Source organism: Bombina bombina, chromosome 4, assembly GCF_027579735.1.
Source record: "Bombina bombina isolate aBomBom1 chromosome 4, aBomBom1.pri, whole genome shotgun sequence".
NCBI lineage: Eukaryota > Metazoa > Chordata > Amphibia > Anura > Bombinatoridae > Bombina > Bombina bombina.
In genome coordinates this window covers 1054567176-1054594449 of record NC_069502.1, presented here as the reverse complement: position 1 = coordinate 1054594449, position 27274 = coordinate 1054567176, and the positions used below count along the sequence as shown (strand labels likewise).

Below are 27274 nucleotides of genomic sequence, written 5' to 3'. Positions count from 1 at the left end.
TTATCAAATATTTAAACTAATTACACCTAATCTAATAGCCCTATCAAAATAAAAAGCACCCCCAAAATAAAAAAAACCCTAGCCTACAATAAACTACCAATGGCCCTGAAAAGGGCCTTTTGCGGGGCATTGCCCCAAAGAAATCAGCTCTTTTACCTGTAAAAAAATATACAAACAACCCCCCAATATTAAAACCCACCACCCACACAACCAAACCCCCCAAATAAAATCCTAACTAAAAAAACCTAAGCTCCCCATTGCCCTGAAAAGGGCATTTGGATGGGCATTGCCCTTAAAAGGGCATTTAGCTCTTTTTCCTTGCCCAAAACCCTAAGCTAAAAATAAAACCCACCCAATAAACCCTTAAAAAAACCTAACACTAACCCCCGAAGATCCACTTACAATTTTTGAAGACCCGACATCCATCCTCAACGAAGCGGTAGAAGTCTTCATCCAAGCGGCAAGAAGTCCTCAACGAAGCCCGGAGAAGTCTTCATCCAAGTGGCAAGAAGTGGTCCTCCAGATGGCAGAAGTCTTCATCCAGACGGCATCTTCTATCTTCATCCATCCGGCGCGGAGCGGCTCCATCTTCAAGACATCCGGCGTGGAGCATCTTCTTCTGATGACGGCGACTGAAGAATTAAGGTTCCTTTAAGTGACGTCATCCAAGATGGCGTCCCTTGAATTCCGTTTGGCTGATAGAATTCTATCAGCCAATCGGAATTAAAGGGACACCATCTTGGATGACGTCATTTAAAGAAACATTCATTCTTCAGTCAACGTCGTCAGAAGAGGATGAGATGAAGACTCAGCCTCAGGAAACAGTATGTACATCAGAAGAAAAACAAATTACATTTACCTGCCCTTTAATAATGTATTTATAAGTGGTAAAGTGGTATGAAAGGATCCCTAAATATAATACCCATATTAATCAATTCTTAAGAATCACCTGTACAGCTACAAGAATATGCTTTTCAAGATGCTGGAAAGAAAGAGCCCCCACATGGGTAGAATAACATTCATCTATAAAATCTCAAAACAAGTAGCTTGGCTACAAAACACCAGACAACTTTCAAAAGACATGGCTTTATTGGATGCTACATGTTAACAATTGACACAATATAATATTATATAGCCCTAAATAAAGAAACTTTCCCACCCTCTTCATTAGACTTTCCATATAGCATTCAACATATGATTTTTGTACATAAAGATAACCATGAGACTTCGGCAAACATATGCCCCCTTATAACCTGATCATCCGGGGAGACAACGTCCTCCTCCTGCCCTCTTTTCCTTTCTCTTCTCTCCTTCTCTTAGTTCTTTTTTCTCCTCTCTTTACTTTTGTTAAATTTGTGTTGACATACATCACAGAGGCGTAACTAGAAACATCAGGGCCCCGGTGCAAGAATCCATGAAGGGCCCCCCCCCCCACACACACACACCAAAAAATGTGATTTTTAAACATTTAAAAAAACATGTAACACAGTAAAAAAATAATAATGTTAATAATGTTTAGAAAACTAATAGCAGTAACACACACAGTATTAATTACACGGGACAGTAGCAGTCATACGGGGCAGGGACAGACAGGCTGTCATCTCTGAGGACATACAAAGGTACAGCCATGTCAGACTGCAGCACCTGATCATATCAAGATTTTAGTGTACTAATAAAAGCTTTGTATCATTCAGATTTGGTGCCCTTCCCAATAGTGATGTCTTTTAAATAGTAACAGTCACAGAGAGATTGTCACATTGTTACAGATACAAAGTACAGGGACATTGCCAAAGAGTGTCACACTAATCAGGGACTACAAAATATGTCACACACAAGAGCAGTGTCAGAGAGTGCCACAGCACAGGGACAATGCCAGAGGATGTTATACAACACAGGGACAGTGACCAAATGTGTCACACAACACAGGAACATTGCCAAAGTGTGTGCCACACAGCACAGGGTAGTGCCAGATTGTGACACAGCACAAGGACAAACATTTTGGCACACATAAAAATGTCATACTAATAATGGTGACATAAAAATGTCACTGGATTTCCAAAACATTTTTTAAAACGTTGATCCCAACAAAGTGTCACACTAGGCAAAACGTGTAATTGTCACACTAGGCAAAATAACAAAAATAATGTCCAGTTAATACTATTAAGAGCTAGGAGAAAACATTTTTTTTCTGGACACTAAAGTCCCAGGCAGCCTGCGCTAACCGTCTGCATGCTTCGTCTGGCCCCTACCTCAACTCAGTGCTGCCTCTGCAAGTGCCGGTACTCCAATGCGACACAAGTAAGAAATATTTTCGGCCTCCATCGGCCCCTCTCAGCCTGAGCTAAGTGTCTGCTGCATGCTTCACCTGGCCCCTACCTCAGTGCTGCCTCTGCAAGTGCCGGCCAGGACTCCAGTCATTGTCTCACTGCCGGCAGCCGTGCTGCAGCCTCCTGCTAACTAGACTAAACATGCAGTCAGTCAGGAGGAGCTGCGCGCCAAAGTAGACAAATTTGGAATTTCCTGGTGGCTGAACTGCGCTGCGCCAATAGCCTCCGATCTCCCTCTTAGCTTGTCAGACTCAGTATTGTAACACAGGCAGCCGCAGCCCCAGCCCCAGCCCCAGGTCAAACTAGCAAAGTAGTGGGTCAAAGAAAGTTTTGGAATTCTTGAAACAAAACAAAACAAAATAAAAAATAAACTTTTTCATGTGCTGACAGCTTAAGTAACTTGGGGTCCCTCTGAGGGTGGGACCTTCTGGGCCCGGTCGCTTTCGCGACCTCTGCATCACCGTTAGTTCCGCCCCTGATACATCACCTTCTAGACATTGAGGCCTATTTATTAAAGGTCTGTGGGACCTGATTCGACAGTGCGGCTCAGGTCCGACAGACCTCGCTGAATGCGGAGAGCAATACGCTCTCCGTATTCAGCATTGCACCAGCAGCTCTTGTGAGCTGCTGGTGCAACGCCGCCCACTGCAGATTCGCGGCCAAAGCAGGGGGTGTCAATCAACCCGATCGTACTCGATCGGGTTGAATTGTGGCGATCTCTGTCCGCCTGCTCAGAGCAGGTGGACAGGGTTATGGAGCAGCGCTGCTTCATAACTGCTGTTTCTGGCGAGCCTGCAGGCTGGCCAGAAACACGGGCCCTCAAGCTCCATTCAGAGCTTGATAAATGGGCCTCATTGTCTACAATCATACAATTTATTTTGCTATTATAAGAATTGGAGCTAGATATAACTGGTAACCTCTCTCTCTCCAAGATAAAGAGGTAAGAATGCAAAGTTAGCAATAAGAATCCTACTGGTAATGACTCTGTATTATACTTGGAAATTACTTAAATGTTTTGTATTCTATTCACCAGTTATTGTAAAATGACACACTTATAACTTAATAAAAATAATTTAAACATAAGTGGTAAAGTGGTTTTACTCTGAATGTGCTCGCAGTCTTCCAATAGGACATAGAGAAAGATACCATACAAGATACATAACAGGCTTTATGGGTTTTAATCTTACACTCAGCTAAGGCAAATCCTGCAACCTAATGTGTTAAGTTGTAATAAATCTTTAGTAATAAAAGCTGCTGCTAACAGTTCTTACTAAGATATTGACATTGAGGATACAGTGTAATATACTGGTTTATTTCTCTTTTCAGCCTTGCATTACATCCTGATAGAACCCTGGTTGCCACAGGACAAGTGGGAAAAGACCCTTTCATATGTATATGGGATTCATACACAGTTCAAACAGTTTCTATTCTGAAAGACGTGCACACGCATGGCGTAGCGGGATTGGCATTTGATTCGGATGGACAGGTTAGTATCAAATTACAGTTTGGATAATAATTTTCATTTTAAGTCTATAGTGTGAGTGCAAAATGTAGATTTATTTTGTCACTAAACTTATTGCAAGTACACCAATTACATTTTATTAGTGTTTTATCAATTTACTGAAACTTTGCAAAAATAGGCAAAGCAAGAAGGCGACAGATGGAAAGAGCAGAACGATTAACACTCACATAAAGTGATACTCATGTATGCTGGGTCGTTCAAAGTCCCTCAGCTGAACTTCCATCTAATCACAAGTGAAGCTGGATCTATCCCTGTTACTTTTAGGTGTTCTGTTTGTCTCCATTTGCTGTGGAATTTGGATCGGGTTGAGAGTGCTACCACCAGCCATATGTAAAATAAACATTGTAATAGTTATTGATACTTATTGTGCAAATCAGTTACTTGCATGAAATGATCTCATTTGTATTTAATGCAGAAAGCAAATAAAGAGAAGGAGCTGTTAGATGATATCATAGACTGAAAAGCGCGGTAAGCCAAAGTGACATAACAAAGCGATTTTGATATAATGTAACTAACTGGAATGTAAGAATTAAGAGATTCTAAGTAGATATTGCACAGCATACCAGTATCACTCATGCAGACATAGTTATAGCTAGTACCAATTATGATAATAACTCCTTTTTGGTTCATGACATTTTCCAAAACTATATAAATATAATGAAGAGCACTCAACCGAGAACGAACAAAGCTGGCAAAATGAGTGCTTATTTAGGACTAAATTACAAGTGGAGCATTAATTTATTGTGTGCCCGCAAATGGGCAAATTCGCCTGTTTGCGGGTGCACAATAAATAAAAAACAAACAAAAAAAAAATCACTGTACTTTGTTTTTGGGGGTTAAAGTTGGCAGCTGTGTGTTGTAAGTAAAAAATACAGAACTGAAAAGTACCTTTACATTGTGGTCTATGGAAACTGTTTGTTCCCTGTAAATATATATGTATATGAATAACAAAGGAGGTAAGCGATCCATCAGATTAAAAGTCTTTATTCAAATTTTGTTAAAAAGCCATCAGGAGGTAGAACAAATCCAGAAGGAGGTGGACATACCCCCCTTCGCTGCGCTACCATTGGGGACTATGGAAGCACGCTTTCGTGAGCGCAATGCTTCTTAGCAATGCGAACGCAAGGTATTGCAAAGTGGAGCGTAAATATTGCTTTGGCAAATCCCTTAAAGGGACAGTAAAGTAAAAATAAAACTTTGATGATTTAAACAACTTTCCAATTTACTTCTATTATCAAATTTTCTTTGTTCACTTGGCATCCTTTGTTCTTTGTTGAAAAGCATACCTAGGTAGGCTCAGGGGAAGCAATGCACTGCTGGGACCTAGCTGCTGATTGGTGTCTTCTTAGATATGCCTTTTCTCATTAAATGTGTTCAGTTGATTTCTAGCAGTTGGGGACAGGCAAATTATGGCCCAACAGGCAAGTACAATGCAAGGGCCCAGATATGGCAAATCTACTCCATTAAAACGTAATATTTGAGTTTGTGTGTCTATATATATATATATATATATATATATATATATATATACATACACATATATATATATATTAAAAATACACAATACTAAAATTGTTATCTGAATATATTTACACTCACCGGCCACTTTATTAGGTAAAATTTGCTAGTACCGGGTTGGACCCCCTTTTGCCTTCAGAACTGCCTTAATCCTTAGTGGCATAGATTCAACAAGGTGTTGGAAACATTCCTCAGACATTTTGGTCCATATTGACATGATAGCATCAAGCAGTTGCTGCAGATTTGTCGGCTGCACATCCATGATGCAAATCTCCTGTGCAACCCCATCCCAAAGATGTTCCGGTGACTGTGGAGGCCATTGGAGTACAGTGAACTCATTGTCATGTTCAAGAAACCAGTTTGAGATGATTTGAGCTTTGTGACATGGTGCATTATCCTGTTGGAAGTAGCTATCAGAAGATGGGTACACTGTGGTCATAAACGGATGGACATCGTCATCAACAATACTCCGGTAGACTGTGGCGTTAAATGATGCTCAATGGGTACTAAGTGGCCCAAAGTGTGCCAAGAAAATATCCCCACACCATTACACCACCACCCCCTGCCTGAACCGTTGATACAAGGCAGGATGAATCCATTCTTTCATGTTGTTTACGCCAAATCCTGACCCTACTATCTGAATGTCATAGCTGAAATCGAGACTCATCCGACCAGGCAACGTTTTTTCCAATCTTCTTTTGTCCAATTTTGGTGACCCTGTGCGGATTGTAGCCTCAGTTTCCTGTTCTTAGCTGACAGGAGTGGCACCGGGTGTGGTCTTCTGCTGCTGTAGCCCATCTGCTTCAAGGTTCGACATGTTGTGCGTTCAGAGATGGTATTCGGCATACCTTGGTTGTAACGAGTGATTACCTCGGTTACTGTTGCCTTTTTATCATCTCGAACCAGTCTGCCCATTCTCCTCTGAACTCTGACATCAACAAGGCATTTTCGTCCGCACAACTGCCGCTCACTAGATATTTTCTCTTTTTCGGACCATTCTCTGTAAACCCTAGAGATGCTTGTGTGTGAAAGTCCCAGTAGATCAGCAGTTTTTTAAATACTCAGACCATCCCGTCTTGCACCAACAACCATGCCACGTTCAAAGTCACTTAAATCCCCTTTCTTCCCCATTCTGATGCTCGGTTTGAACTTCAGCAAGTCGTCTTCACCACGTCTATATGCCTAAATGCATTGCGTTTTTGCCATGTGATTGGCTGATTAGCAATTTGTGTTTCCAAGCATACAGTATATATATATATATATTTATAATATATAACATACAGAAAGTCTTTCACTCTTCTGCAAAATAGACACATACAAAATACTGAAATGAAATGTAACTAACGCTTCAATTTTTAGAGAGTGCCAGACTTTCTGTATGTTGTGTTAATAATTTTGTTCTGCAGTCCATTTCCGTGTTATATAATATATATATATATTCCCAAAAAATCTAAAAGCTGCAAAATTGGAAAAGAACAGCAGTCTGCAGACCAGGCATAGCTTACCTCAGTAGTCACTGAGCACTTTCACCCTCTTCCCCCTAGTCTAGGGCTTGCCAAGTTTGTGAGCAAGTTAAATAACTTTTATACACATACATATACAGTATTGAAAAATACAAAATATTCATAACAGAGCAGCAACATACACTGATTTTGTCGGAAACAGCTGTCCATACTAAATGCTGGACTAAAGATACTGCACTGTCTGCCACAAATTTTGCATTCGTTTTGGCTGTTAAAGACGTTGCTCGGCTAGGGAAGGAGAAGTTTGTGTTATTGACAAATGTTCGCCTAGCTGACCGTGTAGCTGAGCGTGTAGCGGTATGTGACCCTGTAACCATGACAACACACATCTCCACTGGTACGGCCCATACCTCAGTGACTTCAGCCACTACTACAGCACTTGGCTCTTCTCTAGGGCTGGGTATGAAGGCTGATGTAAAAGTACTTGTAAAAGGAACTGAAAACAATATACATACAGGTGACTGCCAATATAGAAAAGGACAAACACACCAAAAGTTCCCTAAAATTAACTAGTAACATTTACATTCCTGTCATATGCCTCAGTGATTAATGAATTTACCTTTTTTTTTATATGCGGTTATAGCTAGCAATAGCTAGGGAAAGAGAAGTCTGTGTTATTGAAGAATGTCCACCTGGCTGAGCGTGTTTGGCTTGTCTGTGAGAGCGCTGTTTATCCTGCATGTTCACCTTGTGGTGCGGGGCTAGCTCATGCACATCCAGGGTGACAGCTAGGGGTACACTGTTGTAGAGTATTACTTGACGATAAAATACATAATAATATACGTTTTATCATCCTATTATGCAAAGTTAGCTGGCTAGTGTTACACTAGGTCCTAAACTTTCCACAAGTAATGCTGTACAGCTTTGTACTCCTAGCTCTCACCCTGGCTGTGTACGTGCCTGCCCCACATTCCAGTTACACCACGTTCTCACAGACATGCCAAACAGGCTGAGCCAGGCAGACATTCTTCAATAGCACAGACTTCTCCTTCCCTAGCATGGCAACGCCTGACCAAGAACTCTTCCACCGGCATGTAATTGCCTTTTTCAGTAATACCTCCAGCGGGCATTACAGCCAATCACAAACTATCCCATGTGGGATCTGTGAAAATGCCCGCAGCACTTGTCTGTGAAAGAGGAAATATTTTTAGTAAGCACAGCAGCTGAAGCAATCTTCTGCTCTGTAACTGCATGACTGAACTGGGGGACATGTGGTTGTGATTGAGTCTCTCACTGTGTCCTGTTTCTCTGTACTGGCCCTAATTTACTCATTGTGTCCGGCCGTGGGGTAATTGCCCCCAAGCCCAGTCCACCCCTGACTCCTAGTAGCACATTGCTGCTCCTAAGTCTACTCTTCAAAAAAGATACATAGAAAATGTCTGTCCTTGTAATGGGATGGATGCTGTCTCTTTTTGTTTATTGTGCCTTACACAGAGGAAATACAGTACTGTGCAAAAGTCTTATGCCACCATTACATTTGTTGTTTTAGCAATGGTATAATGACTATATATAATTATTTCTCAGTATCTTCATTAGAATACAACCAGAAAATACAGGATATTTGTATGCAGTATTAAAAAACAGAAAATAAATAAAATTAAAAAAAATAAGGTGGCAAGTATTTAGTGTGACCTCCCGTTACACTTGAGCAATAGCAGAAACCTGTCTCTCGTAAACCCAAATGTAATGGAACCCTAATTAATGTCATTGCTAAAACCTGTATTTGTCCTACTATTTCATGCCAAAATGACTGATGTGCAAGACATTCTTAAGCATTACATACACATGTGGTATGAGTTTAATTTATTGGAAGATTTATAATAATACCAACTTTCAATCACATCAGTCAATTTAAAATGCCAAAGATCGTAGAATTTGACAGACATAAATTCATACTTTTGAATCAGCAAGGCCACTATCAAAGGGAAATCAGAAAACAAACTGGATACTCGAAATGTGGTATTCAAGCTGTTATAAAGAAATTTGAAGAACCAGGAGAGGTCAAGAACAAAAAATGGAATGGAAGTTTCTCAGAGTTTCTTTTTTGAGAGACCGGAAGAAGTCCAGCAAGGACCTGGCTCAGTATCTGGCAGCTTCATCAGGATGCCAAGTTGACTGTTCTACAGTCCAAAGAAGCTTGATCAGGAATGGACTTTGTGGAAGGGTAGCACTTTTTTTGGAGGGGGGGAAACAGGGGGAAAAGGCTAAGATATGCTAAAGCCCAAGTTTTAAATTTTTGTGTCCAAACGTCGACAATATGTGAGAAGAAGAGTTAGAGAGAGATGGAAGAATGAGTGCTTGCGGCCTTCAGTGAAACCGGGTGGATGGGGCTGTCCTTGTTTTGGGCTGCATTTCTTCCAGTGGTGTTGGCAATATTGTCCGAATTGATGGGTCATGAATGCTGAAAAGTACAGACAGGTTTTAAAGGGACAGTCTACCATAGAATTGTTATTGTTTTAAAAGATAGATAATCCCTTTATTATCCATTACCCAGTTTTGCATAACCAACAAAGTTATATTAATATACTTTTTACCTCTGTGATTACCTTGTATCTAGGAACCTTCTTCCAGCCCCCTGATCACATGACTGTGACTGTTTATTATCTATTGTCTTAAACTTAGCATTGTTTTGTGCTAAATCTTAAATTACCCCCTGTGCCTGAACACAGTGTTATCTATATGGCCCACGTGTACTTTCTGTCTCTTTGTGTTGAAAAGAGATTTAAAAAGCATGTGATAAGAGGCAGCCCTCAAAGGCTTAGAAATTAGCATATGAGCCTACCTATGTTTAGTTTAAACTAAGAATACCAAGAGAAAAAAGCAAATTTAATGATAAAAGTAAATTGGAAAGTTGATTAAAATTAAAAGTCCTATCTGAACAATGAAAGTTTAATTTATACTAGACTGTCCCTTTAATTCATCATGCCATTCCTTCTGGAATTCACCTGATTGGGAATGGTTTTATTTTTAATAACAATCCCAAGCATACTGCTAGTGCAGTGAAATCCTATTTGGAGAGAAAAACAGCTGATAAAACACTGACAGTCATGGGATCACTTGGACAGAGAGAAATAAAAGACTACCTAAATTTAAAGAAGAACTCTGGGAAGTGCTGAAAGAAGCCTGGTATAATATACTAGAAGATTACTTCAGAAAACTTCAGGACAAACTCCCTAAGAGAGCTCAAGATGTGCTTTGCCGAGGGAGGTCACATTAAATACTGACACTTGCCTGAAGAAGCCATCTTGTTCTGAAAATTTTGTTTTTTTTAATATTTTGTGTACATATTTCCCATATTTTCTGTTTGTATCTTAAAAAAGAGACTGAAAAATAAATATGGATGGTCATTTAAACATTTGCTAAAATAACAAATCTAATGGTGGCCTAAGACTTTTGCACAGTACTGTGTATTTTGTGGCTTTTCACTCTGACCATTGTCTGAAATACCGTCCAGTCCCAAAAGAGCTAAGGGGAACAACCAACCCCAACTATACTTTCCAACTCTTATGAGCCGAGTCAGTAAGGTGCAGCTGTTTCTCTCTAGGCATATAAGCAAGGCGTTCATGTCTAAATTCCAAATTGTAGACAAAATCTGGAATCATTTGTATAAACATAGTGAGTGTACTTGTCTCGGAAAGGCGACCGTACTCTGAGTGGGAACATTTTCTTCTATCTTTATTTGTTCTCTTAAATCTCTCTTCTTCAGATCTCCCAAAACTGCATTAGAATAGTCCTTTTATATCTACTAACCAGGTGTCCCAAGCTTTTACTTGAGTGTTTTGTAATAACAGAACATTACCTTTAAAACAAAATGATCCATTGCTCTTGATATATAATCCATTAGAAATGTATAACGCCATGTTGCACCTGTCGCAATATTCGTAAATAATGCATTAGTTCTAAATAGCTTTGTTATGTGGCTTATGCTCTTGGGTAAATTAATTAATATTTCAGGTTACTTACATATTTATTATAATCCTTGAGGGCTTTCTTTGCTACAATTTACAGATTGTTACGATACAATAGGTTTACTGCCATGATTTAAATTCAAGCAGTAGTTCTATTTTAGAAATGCATGTATAACTCTTGCAGTTCATTGGATACATTTTCAATTGAAGCAAATTACAATTCAGACCTACAGTAAAATCAGTTAAGTTGATTGTGTTAAATATTTTTACCAAAAATAAACTCAACTATAGTAAGTTATTTAATGGATGTTTAAGGGATTTTTTTTTGTATATATGCATATTATAAATCAGCAATTAAGCACTGTGTTTAAGGAGATCTGCATAAACAATAATGGCTAGATTATAAGTGGAGCGCTAAATTATTGCTCGATAATTAATCAGCCATTACAAGTGGCTAGTTATTGCTACCGCAAGCTCGCGGTAGCAATTAGCGCTTATAAAATTAACCAGAGATCACATGATGATCATCTCATCTCTGGTTAATTTTATAAATGTGCCCCAAATGCCTCCAAAGTACAGTCTAATGTATTCTATTAAAATAGCAGCATCTATATTTTTAAATAAAATAACTGCACTAGGCAGTATTTTGGGGGTAAAGTTGTTGGGAGTGAAAAGTGCCTTTACATTGCGGTCTATGGGAACTGTGTGTTTCCACTAAATATATATGTATATGATTATATACAGGTTATACAAAGGAGATTCCGACATCCATCAGTAGTAAAAGTAGAAGCCTTTATTCAATTCTTTAAAACCAGAACACAGCAAACATATGTCAAGTCAGACTTGGGCGCAGTCTGACTTGACATATGTTTGCTGTGTTCTGGTTTTAAAGAACTGAATAAAGACTTATACTTTTACTACTGATGGATGTCGGAATCTCCTTTGCATAACCTTCTTCTCCAGTATTACCCGACACATCAGCTGTTGCTGAGTTTTGAAGCGGACCCGAACGGCTGTGTTTCTTTCGAAGAGGAGTGTATTCCATTGGTGGAGTATCGATGACATCATAGCCCACACCTCCATATTGAGCCATCCAGCGCAAACCCTGTGAGCCGCGCGATTTGGAGCCGGTGTCTTTGTGTGCGGCACAGGAGTAGCTGTACTAATCGGCAACGCTGGTGTTTGTATTTGGCTCTGAAGAGTGTGGTGAGTGACTTTATATCTCCCTTCCTCTATGTTTTACTGATGAAACATAGCGTCGAGTGAACTTTTGCATTTTGGGTCCTATTACCACACTATAGCCAGGAGTGGCTGTTTGGCTTTCTGTTTGGGTTTCCTCTTGTGTGTATTAAGATTATATACATACATATATATTTATGTGTTAATATGTGTATATACACATAGTAACACATACATTTATATGTATATAATCATATACATATATATTTAAATTTGCTGCCATCGCTGCGCGACTTACCCCCTTCGCTGCGCTTAGCTTCTGATGCTGTCTCTGACAGCATTAGAATGAGGCTCTCATAAGAGCCTATGGAAGTGCCTTTGCATTGCTAAAAACTTGTAAAACCAGTGCACATTAGCGTGCGCTGGTATTTCACAGTGGAGCGCAAATATGTGCAAATATCGCTTTCATAAAAGCAATATTTAGCGATCCACTTGTAATCTGGCCCTAAATGTTTAAAATGATTTAAAACTTCCATCGAACATATTAGAGCATTTTCTTTTTGCACTTTAAAGGGACTGTCAAGTCAAAATTAAATTTTCATGATTCTGTTAGGGCATTTAATCTTAAACAACTTTCCAATTTACTTTTATCATCAAATTTTCTTTGTTAACTTGGTATTCTTTTTTGAAAGATAAACTTAGGTAGGCTTAAACTAATTTCTTAACTATTGAAGGCTGCCTATTATCTCACTGCATTTTGACAGTTTTCCACACTTAGACAGTGCTAGTTCATGTGTTTCATATAGATAACATTGTGTTCACGCTGAGGAGTTATTTATGAGTCAGCACTTATTGGCTAAACTGCAAGTCTGTCAAAAGAACTGGGATTAGTCTGCAGAGACTTAGATACTAGGTAATCACAGAAGTAAAAAGTGTATTAATATAACAGTGTTGGGTTTGCAAAACTGGGGATTGGTAAATAAAGGTACTATCTAAACAATACATTTTTTTAAGTACACTCATCTCGTGGGAGGGTGATGTGTTTGTATTTTTGGTGTATGTTTTAATATGTTATATATTTTTCATGTCTATGATGGATGTTACTGTGTTCATAAAGAAATGCAGAGTTACCAAAAGAGATTAACCCATATATTGTTACTATAGAACATTCTGATGTTTTCTGCGGATGACATATGTGCCTTGTGTAGTTCAATGTGTGATACCAGTAAACTATATTATGCAATTTATTTTTATTTTATGGTGCAATCGTTGGAGGATAATAATATTTTCTACAGCCATCATGAATGTAAACAGTTATTTATAGTCCGCTGCACTTACACTTGAGTGTTATATATAATTTTGTTATATTAATGCAATGATTATGGAAACCTGGAGTGGCCATGCAGTTTTCTTTTTAATCTTTCTGCACACAATTTAGCAAAATCTGTCCATGATTTCTTTAATCGTACACATTTTCTTAATTAGTTCATCAAAACCTGTTGACCAACAATAAGGCCTGCGCACACTTTCGCCAAACACCCTAAGTACTACAATGTGCGCTTGTGAAAGAGAAGAGAGTTACTTATGTGTAATGGTCACACTGTATAGAGAAGGCGGACTCTGCAACTTGGGGCAAATGCTCACACTGTATGGAACAGTGCTCATCTATTCTGCAGACAATTCTGCCAATATCAAACACTTATGCTATTCTGTCCGCATATTGAAATGCGCTCATGATTTTACAAATCGTATGCACATTTTATGAAATCAAAATAGTAAAACTGTGTGCATGGTTTGCTTAAAGGAACACTGAACCCAGTTTGTTTCTTTCATGATTCAGATAGAGCATGAAATTTTAAGCAACTTTCTAATTTACTCCTATTATCAATTTTTCTTCGTTCTCTTGCTATCTTTATTTTAAAAGCAGGAATGTAAATTTTAGCAGCCAGACCATATTAGGTTCAGCACCATGGATAGTGAACATCATCCTGGGTAGGAACAAACAAAGAAGGGCCCAATAGTGTGATAATGTAAGGACCAATAGCAATACAACTAATGAGTACACCTATATACTCACAAAGCAGGTTGCATATCCAGACACAGCCTGATGAAACGGCACTATCGCTGAGAAACGCGTTGCTGTGCTCTTATGATGTTTTAATTGTTTTTAACCAAATAAAAAAAAAATTCTACCGACACCTTACTCTTTGGATCTGTGATACTTGTTCTGTGATTAACATCTGAATCAAAGTTGTTTGCTTGCTCATTCGTCATGGCTTGGTCCTTTACACTGGTGTGGGAGAGTCAGCCGAGCGGCTCTGAAGCCTCGATCTGCTGAGTATTGCACTGGATGTGCAACCTGCTTTGTGAGTATATAGGTGTACTCATTAGTTGTATTGCTATTGGTCCTTACGTTATCGCACTATTGGGCGCTTCTTTGTTCCTACCCAGGATGATGTTTACTGATTCTGCTTATTCTTGAAGAGAGCTGCCCCGCTGTCCGTTCATCGCCATTCAGAAAGAAATATCCAAGCAAAGCTTCACGTAACTATTTTCTCTTGCAAGGTGTATCCAGTCCACGGATTCATCCTTTACTTGTGGGATATTCTCATTCCCTACAGGAAGTGGCAAAGAGAGCACACAGTAAAGCTGTCCATATAGCTCCCCTCTAGCTCCACCCCCCAGTCATTCTCTTTGCCGGCTCTAAGCACTAGGGTCTCTCTATGGGAAGTGAATGTGGTGTTAAAATTGTAGTTTTTATTATCTTCAATCAAAAGTTTGTTATTTTAAATGGTACCGGTTTGTACTATTTACTCTCTAGCAGAAAAGTGATGAAGATTTCTGCTGAGAGGAAAATGATTTTAGCATGTTGTAACTAAAATCCACTGCTGTTCCCACACAGGACTAAGGAGTACCAGAAAACTTCAGTTGGGGGGAACGGTTTGCAGGGTAATCTGCAATGAGGTATGTTCAGTCATTTATTTCTAGACAAGACTGAGATAATGCTAGAAGAGACTGACAATATCCCCATGAGGGGAGGATAAGCTATGTTCACAGACTTAGTAAGGAATTGAATGCTTACATAACAGGGCTAATTATGCTGGTTGACACTGATTCAGGGCAATCGATTGTTTATTCAAGAATAATATCGTTTGTAGACACTTTGAAAGTCCTTTTGGGTTTCTTTCTGGGGTTATTACCCACATGGCTGGTTTTTAGTCATTTAAGAGTGATTTACTAGGCCTCACAACTCCGGAGTAGAGTGGGAGGGGCCTAATTTCGCGCCACAGATGCGCAGTTAGAATTGCAGAGAAGTTCATGCTGCTTCACATGGAGGGTCCTGCTGCTGTTTGAGGGCCTTATAGAAGCTATATTCCCCCAAATCTGATCCCTAAGGGCAGGTAGGGCCACAGCAAGGCTGTGGCAAGGTGCTGTACTATTTTTAACCGGGTGCTGGCTTTAGGCTGCTCCGGTTTGGGCATTAAGGGGTTAATCGTTTTGAAACTTGTGGTGCAATCTTATTAAGGCTTTAGGTACATACTGTGAAAATTTCAGGAGAATTGCTGCATTTTTCACTGTTTTGTAAAATTGTGTGCTCTTTTTATCTCTTAAAGGCACAGTAACGTTTTTTTCAAATTGTGTTTTTTATTTGATTAAAGTGATTTCCAAGCCTGCTTGTATATATTACTAGTCTATTAAACATGTCTGACACTAAGGAAAGTCCTTGTTTAATGTGTTTAGAAGCCATGGTGGAACCCCCTCTCAGAATGTGTCCCACTTGTACTGATATGTCTATACACTTTAAAGATCATATTGTTGCACAATGTGGCCCAAGATGATTCTCAGACTGAAGGTAACGAGGGTAGCCCGTCTGCCTCTCCCCAAGTGTCACAACCAGTTACGCCCGCGCAAGCGACGCCTAGTACCTCTAGTGCGTCTAACACTTTTACATTACAAGACTTAGCGGCAGTCATGGATAATTCTCTTACAGCCTTCTTATCTAAACTGCCCGTGTTACCCGCAAAGCGTGATAGCTCCATTTTAAGAACAGATTATGAGCATTCTGACGCTTTGGTAGCTGTATCCGATATACCCTCACAACGCTCTGAAGTGGGAGCGAGGGATTTGATGTCTGAGGGAGAAGTCTCTGATTCAGGAAGGGTTCCTCCTCAGACAGATTCAGATACATTGGCTTTTAAATTTAAACTAGAACACCTCCGCGTTTTGCTTAGGGAGGTATTAGCTACTCTGGATGACTGCGACCCTTTGGTGATCCCAGAGAAATTGTGTAAAATGGACAAGTACCTAGAGGTCCCTGTTTACACGGATACGTTTCCGGTCCCTAAGAGGATTGCGGATATCGTTACTAGGGAGTGGGATAGACCAGGTGTTCCCTTTGCTCCCCCTCCTGTTTTTAAGAAAATGTTCCCCATACCTGACCCTGTGCGGGACTTGTGGCAGACGGTCCCTAAGGTGGAGGGGGCTATTTCTACACTTGCTAAACGCACAACCATACCAATTGAAGACAGCTGTGCTTTTAAAGACCCTATGGATAAGAAGTTAGAGGGTTTACTTAAGAAAATTTTTGTTCAACAAGGTTTTCTTCTCCAACCTATTGTCTGCATTATTCCTGTAACTACTGCAGCTGCTTTCTGGTTTGAGGCGCTGGAAGACTCGCTCCAGACGGAGACCTCATATGAGGAAATTATGGATAGAATTAAGGCTCTAAAGCTAGCTAATTCTTTTATCACTGACGCCGCTTTCCAAATAGCTAAGTTAGCGGCGAAAAATTCAGGTTTCGCCATTTTGGCGCGCAGGGCGCTATGGCTAAAGTCCTGGTCGGCCGATGTGTCGTCTAAATCCAAGCTTTTGAACATTCCTTTCAAAGGAAAGACCCTCTTCGGGCCTGAATTGAAAGAGATTATTTCAGATATCATCGGGGGAAAAGGCCATGCTCTCCCTCAGGACAAGCCCTTTAAGACAAAGAACAAAGCTAATTTTCGTTCCTTTCGCAATTTCAGGAACGGCCCCGCTTCATCCTCTCCGGCTGCAAAGCAAGAGGGTAACGCTTCACAGCCCAAGGCAACCTGGAAACCTTACCAGGGCTGGAATAAGGGTAAACAGGCCAAAAAGCCTGCAGCTGCCACCAAGACAGCATGAAGGGGTAGCCCCCGATCCGGGACCGGATCTAGTAGGGGGCAGACTCTCTCTCTTCGCTCAGGCCTGGGCAAGAGATGTACACGATCCTTGGGCATTAGAGATTGTAGCCCAGGGATACCTTCTAGAATTCAAGGACTCTCCTCCAAGGGGAAGGTTCCACATTTCTCGTCTGTCTACAGATCAGACAAAGAAAGAGGCGTTTTTACGCTGTGTAGAAGATCTACTTACAATGGGAGTGATCCACCCAGTTCCAATTGCAGAACAAGGACTGGGGTTTTACTCAAACCTGTTTGTGGTTCCCAAAAAAGAAGGAACTTTCAGACCAATCCTGGATCTCAAAATTCTAAACAAATTCCTCAGAGTCCCATCATTCAAGATGGAGACCATTCGGACAATCTTACCAATGATCCAGGAGGGTCAATATATATCCACAAAGATCATCACCAGTTTCTCAGGTTCGCCTTTCTGAACAAGCATTATCAGTTTGTGGCTCTTCCTTTCGGGTTGGCCACTGCTCCCAGAATTTTCACAAAGGTGCTAGGGTCCCTCCTGGCGGTTCTAATACCACGGGGCATAGCAGTGGCGCCTTACTTAGACGACATCTTAATTCAGGCGTCGACTTTCCAAAGAACCAAGTCTCACACGGAGATCGTATTGGCCTTTCTGAGGTCTCACGGGTGGAAGGTGAACGTAAAAAAGAGTTCTCTCTCTCCCCTCACAAGAGTTCCATTCCTAGGAACCCTGATAGACTCGGTAGAAATGAAAATATTTCTGACGGAGGTCAGAAAGTTAAAACTGTTAACTACTTGCCGAGCTCTTTATTCCATTCCTCGGCCATCTATAGCTCAGTGCATGGAGACAATCGGACTAATGGTAGCGGCAATAGACATAGTCCCTTTTGCTCGGATACACCTCAGACCACTGCAACTATGCATGCTCAAACAGTAGAATGGGGATTATGCAGATTTGTCTCCTCAAATTCAGTTGGACCAGGAGACCAGAGATTCTCTTCTCTGGTGGTTGTCTCAGGATCACCTGTCTCAGGGAATATGTTTCCGCAGACCAGAATGGATCATTGTAACGACCGACGCCAGTCTGTTAGGCTGGGGTGCGGTCTGGGACTCCCTGAAAGCTCAGGGCTTATGGTCTCGGGAAGAAACTCTTCTCCCAATAAACATTCTGGAACTGAGGGCGATATTCAACGCTCTTCAGGCATGGCCTCAACTAGCTGCGGCCAAATTCATCAGATTCATCACGACTGTAGTTTATGTCAATCATCAGGGGGGAACAAAGAGTTCCCTAGCAATGACGGAAGTAACCAAAATAACCAGGTGGGCGGAGGATCACTCCTGCCATCTCTCAGCAATCCACATCCCAGGAGTAGACAACTGGGAGGCGGATTTTCTAAGTTGTCAGACTTTTCACCCGGGGAGTGGGAACTCCACCCGGAGGCATTTGCCCAGCTGACTCAGCTTTGGGGCACTCCAGAGTTGGATCTGATGGTGTCCCGTCAGAACACCAAACTTCCTCTCTACGGGTCCAGGTCCCGGGATCCCAAGGCGGTATTGATAGATGCTCTAGCAGCGCCTTAGTCCTTCAATCTGGCTTATGTTTTTCCACCGTTTCCTCCCCTCCCGCGTCTGGTTGCCAGAATCAAGCAGGAGAAGGCTTCGGTGATTCTGATAGCGCCTGCGTGGCCACGCAGGACTTGGTATGCAGACCTAGTGGACATGTCATCTGTCCCACCATGGACATTGCCAATGAGGCAGGATCTTCTGATGCAGGGTCCGTTCAAGCATCCAAATTTAGTTTCTCTACGTCTGACTGCTTGGAGATTGAACGCTTAATTCTATCAAAGCGTAGGTTCTCTGAGTCAGTTATAGATACTCTGATTCAGGCTAGAAAGCCTGTCACCAGGAAAATCTACCATAAGATATGGTGGAAATATCTTTGTTGGTGTGAATCCAAGGGTTACTCATGGAGTAAGATTAGGATTCCCAGGATATTGTCTTTTCTCCAAGAAGGATTGGAGAAAGGATTGTCAGCTAGTTCCTTAAAAGGACAAATATCTGCTTTGTCTATCCTGTTACACAAGCCTCTGGCAGAGGTACCAGACGTTTAAGCGCTTGCTCAGGCTTTAGTCAGAATCAAGCCTGTCTATAAACCTGTGGCTCCGCCATGGAGTTTGAATTTAGTTCTTTCAGTTCTTCAAGGGGTTCCGTTTGAACCTTTACATTCCATAGACATTAAGTTGTTATCTTGGAAAGTTTTGTTTTTGATAGCTTTCTCTTCTGCTAGAAGAGTTTCAGAATTATCTGCCTTACAGTGTGATTCACCTTACCTGGTGTTCCACGCAGATAAGGTAGTTTTGAGTACCAAGCCTGGTTTTTCTTCCTAAAGTTGTTTCTAACAAGAATATTAACCAGGAAATAGTTGTTCCTTCTCTGTGTCCTAATCCATCTTCGAAGAAGGAACGTCTATTACACAATCTTGATGTAGTTTGTGCTTTAAAGTTCTATTTACAAGCAACTAAGGATTTCAGACAAACATCTTCCTTGTTTGTTATCTATTCTGGTGAGAGGAGAGGTCAGAAAGCGTCTGCTACCTCTCTTTCCTTTTGGCTGAAAAGCATCATCCATTTGGCCTATGAGACTGCTGGCCAGCAGCCTCCTGAAAGAATTACTGCTCATTCTATTTGTAAGGCAGCGACTTGGTCTTCACTGCATACTTTTGCCAAATTTTACAAATTCGATACTTTTGCTTCTTCAGAGGCTATTTTTGGGAGAAAGGTTTTGCAAGCAGTGGTGCCTTCCGTTTAAGGTACCTGTCTTGTTCCCTGCCTTCATCCGTGTCCTAAAGCTTTGGTATTGGTATCCCACAAATAAAGGATGAATCCGTGGACTGGATACACCTTGCAATAGAAAACAGAATTTATGCTTACCTGATAAATTACTTTCTCTTGCGGTGTATCCAGTCCACGGCCCGCCCTGGCATTTAAGTCAGGTATAATTTTTTTTGTTTAAACTACAGTCACCACTGCACCCTATGGTTTCTCCTTTTTCTTCCTAACCTTTGGTCGAATGACTGGGGGGTGGAGCTAGAGGGGGAGCTATATGGACAGCTTTGCTGTGTGCTCTCTTTGCCACTTCCTGTAGGGAATGAGAATATCCCACAAGTAAAGGATGAATCCGTGGACTGGATACACCTTGCAAGAGAAAACAGAATTTATGCTTACCTGATAAATTACTTTCTCTTGCGGTGTATCCAGTCCACGGCCCGCCCTGGCATTTAAGTCAGGTATAAATTTTTTTGTTTAAACTACAGTCACCACTGCACCCTATGGTTTCTCCTTTTTCTTCCTAACCTTTGGTTGAATGACTGGGGGGTGGAGCTAGAGGGGGAGCTATATGGACAGCTTTGCTGTGTGCTCTCTTTGCCACTTCCTGTAGGGAATGAGAATATCCCACAAGTAAAGGATGAATCCGTGGACTGGATACACCGCAAGAGAAAGTAATTTATCAGGTAAGCATAAATTCTGTTTTTCTACCACTACTTTTTTCATTCTTTTTTTCAACATTTGCAATTTGGACACTTTTTAATTTGGATGGATAGTGCTTACTTTTTGGAGGCTTACATTTACCCACCAATAAGCAAGCATAACCCATGTTCTCAACCAAAAATGGGCCGGCTCCTATGCATCACATTCCTGCTTTTTAAATAAAGCTAGCAAGAGAACAAAGAAAAATTGATAATAGGAGTAAATTAGAAAGTTGCTTAAAATTACGTGCTATATCTGAATCATGAAAGAAAAAAATTGGGTTCAGTGTTCCTTTAAGCAAACCATGCACACAGTTTTACTATTTTGATTTAATAAAATGTGCATACGATTTGTAAAATCATGAGCGCATTTCAATATGCGGATAGAATAGCATAAGTGTTTGATATTGGCAGAATTGTCTGCAGAATAGATGAGCACTGTTCCATACAGTGTGAGCGTTTGCAACAAGTTGCAGAGTCCTCCTTTTAGATACAGCGTGACCATTACACATAAGTAACTCTCTTCACTTTCACAAGCGCACATTGTAGTACTTAGGGTGTTTGATTAGTGAAAGTGTGCGCAGGCCTTATTGTTTGTCAACAGGTTTTGATTAACTAATTAAGAAAACGTGTACGATTAAAGAAAGAGGCTTACATTTACCCACTAATAAGCAAGCATAACCCAGGTTCTCAACCAAAAATGGGCCTGCTCTTATGCATCACATTTCTGCTTTTTAAATAAAGCTAGCAAGAGAACGAAGAAAAATTGATAATAGGAGTAAATTAAAATGGCATGCTCTATCTGAATCATGAAAGAAAACATTTGGGTTTAATGTCCTTTTAATTGTTCGCACGCCTGGGTAAATTGTGGACATGTTTAACTAAATTGTGCACATAATTATTATATTGTTTTTTTGTTTTACAATGTGGCCACTCAGAGGCTCTGAAGGTTATCATTTTTGTTATAATGTTTATATTCATTCCGCACTCTGGTAGTTTGTGACCAAACTCAGACACTTGATAAAGTTATTAGTATGTTTAGGTAACATCTACACAGCTTGTCATAACCTCTGTTTTTTTATTATTTTTTCTTAGCGCTTGGCTTCTGTGGGATTGGATGCCAAAAACACAGTATGCATTTGGGATTGGCAGAAAGGCAAAGTTTTGGCAACGGCGACAGGCCATTCGGATAGGGTAATTTTACATATTGCTCTTTTCCTTAAAATGATCGCACCCCTTGCATTCCCCTCTTTGGCAAATAGGGAGATAATACAAACATTTAGGAAACATTTTTGTTAATCCCCTACATGTTTCACAGCCACAAGGATGTAATCACTGTTATACTCGCTATGGATGGATTTGGCTGTCAAAACAAAAGTACTGTAGAGCAGTGGTTCCTGAAATACTTTTTGTGTACTTACATATCCACAGATTGGTACTTAATGTATTGACAGCTGACGAGGAGTAGGTGTAAGCTTTAGAATGAAGCATGTTCATTCCCTTCATTAAATTAACACGCTCAGTAGACTTCAGCCTTCTTTTTAAAGACTCCTCTTCAACAGCTGGAGAACAAGAAGTACATTAGGGAGACAGATTTTTCTGGATTTGTTAAGGAGCCAAAATGAGGATATTCAGTGCAACTTGGAGGGAAATTTATAAATTTTTTTAATATAAAATAAGACTTTCTACTAGTCCCCTAGTCCTGGATGAGTAAGAAATTTGACTTTTTCCTATTTGTAACATTGAGTGGGGCTAGTAAATTATAATTATATTTTTTCACCCCCTGCCCATTAGAGTCAGTGTTATGCAAGGTATGACTATACCACCAGCCTGGCTCTGATTCTACCTGTATCCAACTAGAGGAGGGCACAATGATACCACCAGCTGGGATTCAGGAGGTAAGAATGGGTCCCTGGGCATTGCAATCCTGCAGGAAATTATAATAATTCTATACAAATTCTGTAACAAAAGGTGACCAATACAGAATTATACACTTTAACTGGGGTGATAAATCCTCTGTACTAACACAGCCTCTTAATACAGTAAGTGGAATAGAGGAAAACTCAAGTAAATGAATAGCTTTAGCAAGTTGCTATTAGAATTAGTATTACCAGCCCTATATGTGACGTTACCTTCTGCTCCTCAAATTTATCACTATCTTTGTAATGTTTTTGTATTGACAGATATTTGATATTTCCTGGGATCCATATCAGCCGAACAGATTGGTTAGCTGTGGCGTGAAACATATAAAGGTGAGTGTTGTGCCTTTTCTAGTTTGTTGCATGAATAGAAAGACATAGACATTTCAGCTATTAAACTGATGTCAATATATATGTATATATTATATATATATATATATATATATATATAATTCCAATAGTTATCTGCACTCTCACTGCTGCAAAGTCATCAACCAGGGTGCTTAGTCAAAGTTAAATTACAATAGTATTCAAATAGACTGCACTCACTGGATTTGTGATCAATAATAAAAATGTATTGTTTAAATCATAATGATATTTCGGGGTCCACAAACCCCTTCTCTGAGGAAGGGGTTTGTGGACCCCGAAACGTCACTATGATTTAAACAATACATTTGTATTATTTATCACAAATCTAGTGAGTGCAGTCTATTTGCATACTATATATATATATATATATATATATATATATATATATATATATATATATATATATATATATACAGGGAGTGCAGAATTATTAGGCAAGTTGTATTTTTGAGGATTAATTTTATTATTGAACAACAACCATGTTCTCAATGAACCCAAAAAACTCATTAATATCAAAGCTGAATAGTTTTGGAAGTAGTTTTTAGTTTGTTTTTAGTTAAAGCTATTTTAGGGGGATATCTGTGTGTGCAGGTGACTATTACTGTGCATAATTATTAGGCAACTTAACAAAAAACAAAAATATACCCATTTCAATTATTTATTTTTACCAGTGAAACCAATATAACATCTCAACATTCACAAATATACATTTCTGACATTCAAAAACAAAACAAAAACAAATCAGTGACCAATATAGCCACCTTTCTTTGCAAGGACACTCAAAAGCCTGCCATCCATGGATTCTGTCAGTGTTTTGATCTGTTCACCATCAACATTGCGTGCAGCAGCAACCACAGCCTCCCAGACACTGTTCAGAGAGGTGTACTGTTTTCTTTCCTTGTAAATCTCACATTTGATGATGGACCACAGGTTCTCAATGGGGTTCAGATCAGGTGAACAAGGAGGCCATGTCATTAGATTTTCTTCTTTTATACCCTTTCTTTCCAGCCACGCTGTGGAGTACTTGGACGAGTGTGATGGAGCATTGTCCTGCATGAAAATCATGTTTTTCTTGAAGGATGCAGACTTCTTCCTGTACCACTGCTTGAAGAAGGTGTCTTCCAGAAACTGGCAGTAGGACTGGGAGTTGAGCTTGACTCCATCCTCAACCCGAAAAGGCCCCACAAGCTCATCTTTGATGATACCAGCCCAAACCAATACTCCACCTCCACCTTGCTGGCGTCTGAGTCAGACTGGAGCTCTCTGCCCTTTACCAATCCAGCCACGGGCCCATCCATCTGGCCCATCAAGACTCACTCTCATTTCATCAGTCCATAAAACCTTAGAAAAATCAGTCTTGAGATATTTCTTGGCCCAGTCTTGACGTTTCAGCTTGTGTGTCTTGTTCAGTGGTGGTCATCTTTCAGCCTTTCTTACCTTGGCCATGTCTCTGAGTATTGCACACCTTGTGCTTTTGGGCACTCCAGTGATGTTGCAGCTCTGAAATATGGCCAAACTGGTGGCAAGTGGCATCTTGGCAGCTGCACGCTTGACTTTTCTCAGTTCATGGGCAGTTATTTTGCGCCTTGGTTTTTCCACACGCTTCTTGCGACCCTATTGACTATTTTGAATGAAACGCTTGATTGTTCGATGATCACGCTTCAGAATCTTTGCAATTTTAAGAGTGCTGCATCCCTCTGCAAGATATCTCACTATTTTTGACTTTTCTAAGCCTGTCAAGTCCTTCTTTTGACCCATTTTGCCAAAGGAAAGGAAGTTGCCTAATAATTATGCACACCTGATATAGGGTGTTGATGTCATTAGACCACACCCCTTCTCATTACAGAGATGCACATCACCTAATATGCTTAATTGGTAGTAGGCTTTCGAGCCTATACAACTTGGAGTAAGACAACATGCATAAAGAGGATGATGTGGTCAAATTACTCATTTGCCTAATAATTCTGCACTCCCTGTATTCGCAAAAAAACGTTTACTAGTTATTGTAAATGATCATTTAAGTGAGCAAAAGGAAACAATATTTCAAAGTTGAATATATTATGCTATTGCAGCAAACATTTATTAAATGGCCATTATAGTGGAAAGGTGAAATGCTCTAATTTTGTTGCAATATGTCATTTTAACACTAACAACTGTGTAATGGTATGTGTTTAACCCCTGCAAGGTTAAATTACCTCTCAGAACCACTGACTATTCCACAGCGGTTGTTGCACAATGCCAGTTTCCACTCACAATGCCAGTTTATGTTAATGTAGTTTATTCCCCAAAATAAAAAGTAAAGGTACATTAAAGTCATTTAACCAACTAAAAGTGGATGTTTGAGTATTTTTAGATTACATTGTCCTGTCCTGAATAAAACTGTATTGATGCCTATGGGTGCTGTCCCTTTCCCTATCAATAAGTGCAGTGAATTCCTAGGAATGCACCATCTATTTGCTGTTATTGTCAATATGAAGCTCAACAAGTTTAACTTAATACTTTTTCTTTCAATAATACATCTAATAATTAGTTTGCTTGCTCTTTCATGTGCATAGCAGCAGCATGATAGAACATCTCTCCATTTAACTAAAATAAAACAATACTATCTTTACTGAAAGCTTAAAGGGACAGTCTAGTATCATGATTCAGATAGGGCTTGTAATTTTAAACAACTTTCTAATTTACTTTTATCACCAATTTTTCTTTGATCTCTTGGTATTCTTTATTGTAAGCTAAACCTAGGAAGTTCATATGCTAATTTCTTAGACCTTGAAGGCCGCCTCTAGGCTGAATGCATTTTGACAGTTTTTCACCACTAGAGGGTGTTAGTTCATGTGAGTCATATAGAAAACTCTGTGCTCACGCATGTGGAGTTATTTAGGAGTAAGCACTGATTGGCTAAAAGGCAAGTCTGTCAAAAGAACTGAAATAAGGGGGCAGTTTGCAGAGGCTTAGATACAAGATAATCACAGAGGTAAAAAACATAATTTATGTAAGAACTTACCTGATAAATTCATTTCTTTCATATTAGCAAGAGTCCATGAGCTAGTGACGTATGGGATATACATTCCTACCAGGAGGGGCAAAGTTTCCCAAACCTCAAAATGCCTATAAATACACCCCTCACCACACCCACAAATCAGTTTAACGAATAGCCAAGAAGTGGGGTGATAAGAAAAAAGTGCGAAAGCATAAAAAATAAGGAATTGGAATAATTGTGCTTTATAAAAAAAAATCATAACCACCACAAAAAAGGGTGGGCCTCATGGACTCTTGCTAATATGAAAGAAATGAATTTATCAGGTAAGTTCTTACATAAATTATGTTTTCTTTCATGTAATTAGTAAGAGTCCATGAGCTAGTGACGTATGGGATAATGACTACCCAAGATGTGGATCTTTCCACGCAAGAGTCACTAGAGAGGGAGGGATAAAATAAAGACAGCCAATTCCTGCTGAAAATAATCCACACCCAAAATAAAGTTTAAATGAAAACATAAGCAGAAGATTCAAACTGAAACAGCTGCCTGAAGTACTTTTCTACCAAAAACTGCTTCAGAAGAAGAAAACACATCAAAATGGTAGAATTTAGTAAAAGTATGCAAAGAAGACCAAGTTGCTGCTTTGCAAATCTAATCAACCGAAGCTTCATTCCTAAACGCCCAGGAAGTAGAAACTGACCTAGTAGAATGAGCTGTAATCCTCTGAGGCGGAGTTTTACCCGACTCAACATAGGCATGATGAATTAAAGATTTCAACCAAGATGCCAAAGAAATGGCAGAAGCTTTCTGGCCTTTTCTAGAACCGGAAAAGATGACAAATAGACTAGAAGTCTTTCGGAAAGTCTTAGTAGCTTCAACATAATATTTCAAAGCTCTAACAACATCCAAAGAATGCAATGATTTCTCCTTAGAATTCTTAGGATTAGGGCATAATGAAGGAACTACAATTTCTCTACTAATGTTGTTGGAATTCACAACCTTAGGTAAAAATTTAAAAGAAGTTCGCAACACCGCCTTATCCTGTTGAAAAATCAGAAAAGGAGACTCACAAGAAAGAGCAGATAATTCAGAGACTCTTCTGGCAGAAGAGATGGCCAAAAGGAACAAAACTTTCCAAGAAAGTAATTTAATGTCCAATGAATGCATAGGTTCAAACGGAGGAGCTTGAAGAGCCCCCAGAACCAAATTCAAACTCCAAGGAGGAGAAATTGACTTAATGACAGGTTTTATACGAACCAAGGCTTGTACAAAACAATGAATATCAGGAAGATTAGCAATCTTTCTGTGAAAAAGAACAGAAAGAGCAGAGAT

The 27274-nt window shown here is 39.9% G+C and overlaps 1 protein-coding gene across 1 annotated transcript in view; it reads left to right on the top strand.

Annotated features, from left to right (window-relative positions):
- Positions 1-27274, top strand: part of EML6 (EMAP like 6) — a 540560-nt gene that overhangs the window by 55448 nt on the left and 457838 nt on the right. Inside the window, exons 2-4 of the mRNA XM_053712691.1 lie at positions 3654-3813; positions 21770-21868; positions 22858-22926. Of these exons, the coding sequence (XP_053568666.1) occupies positions 3654-3813; positions 21770-21868; positions 22858-22926 (328 nt within the window). The remainder of the gene's footprint in view (positions 1-3653; positions 3814-21769; positions 21869-22857; positions 22927-27274) is intronic.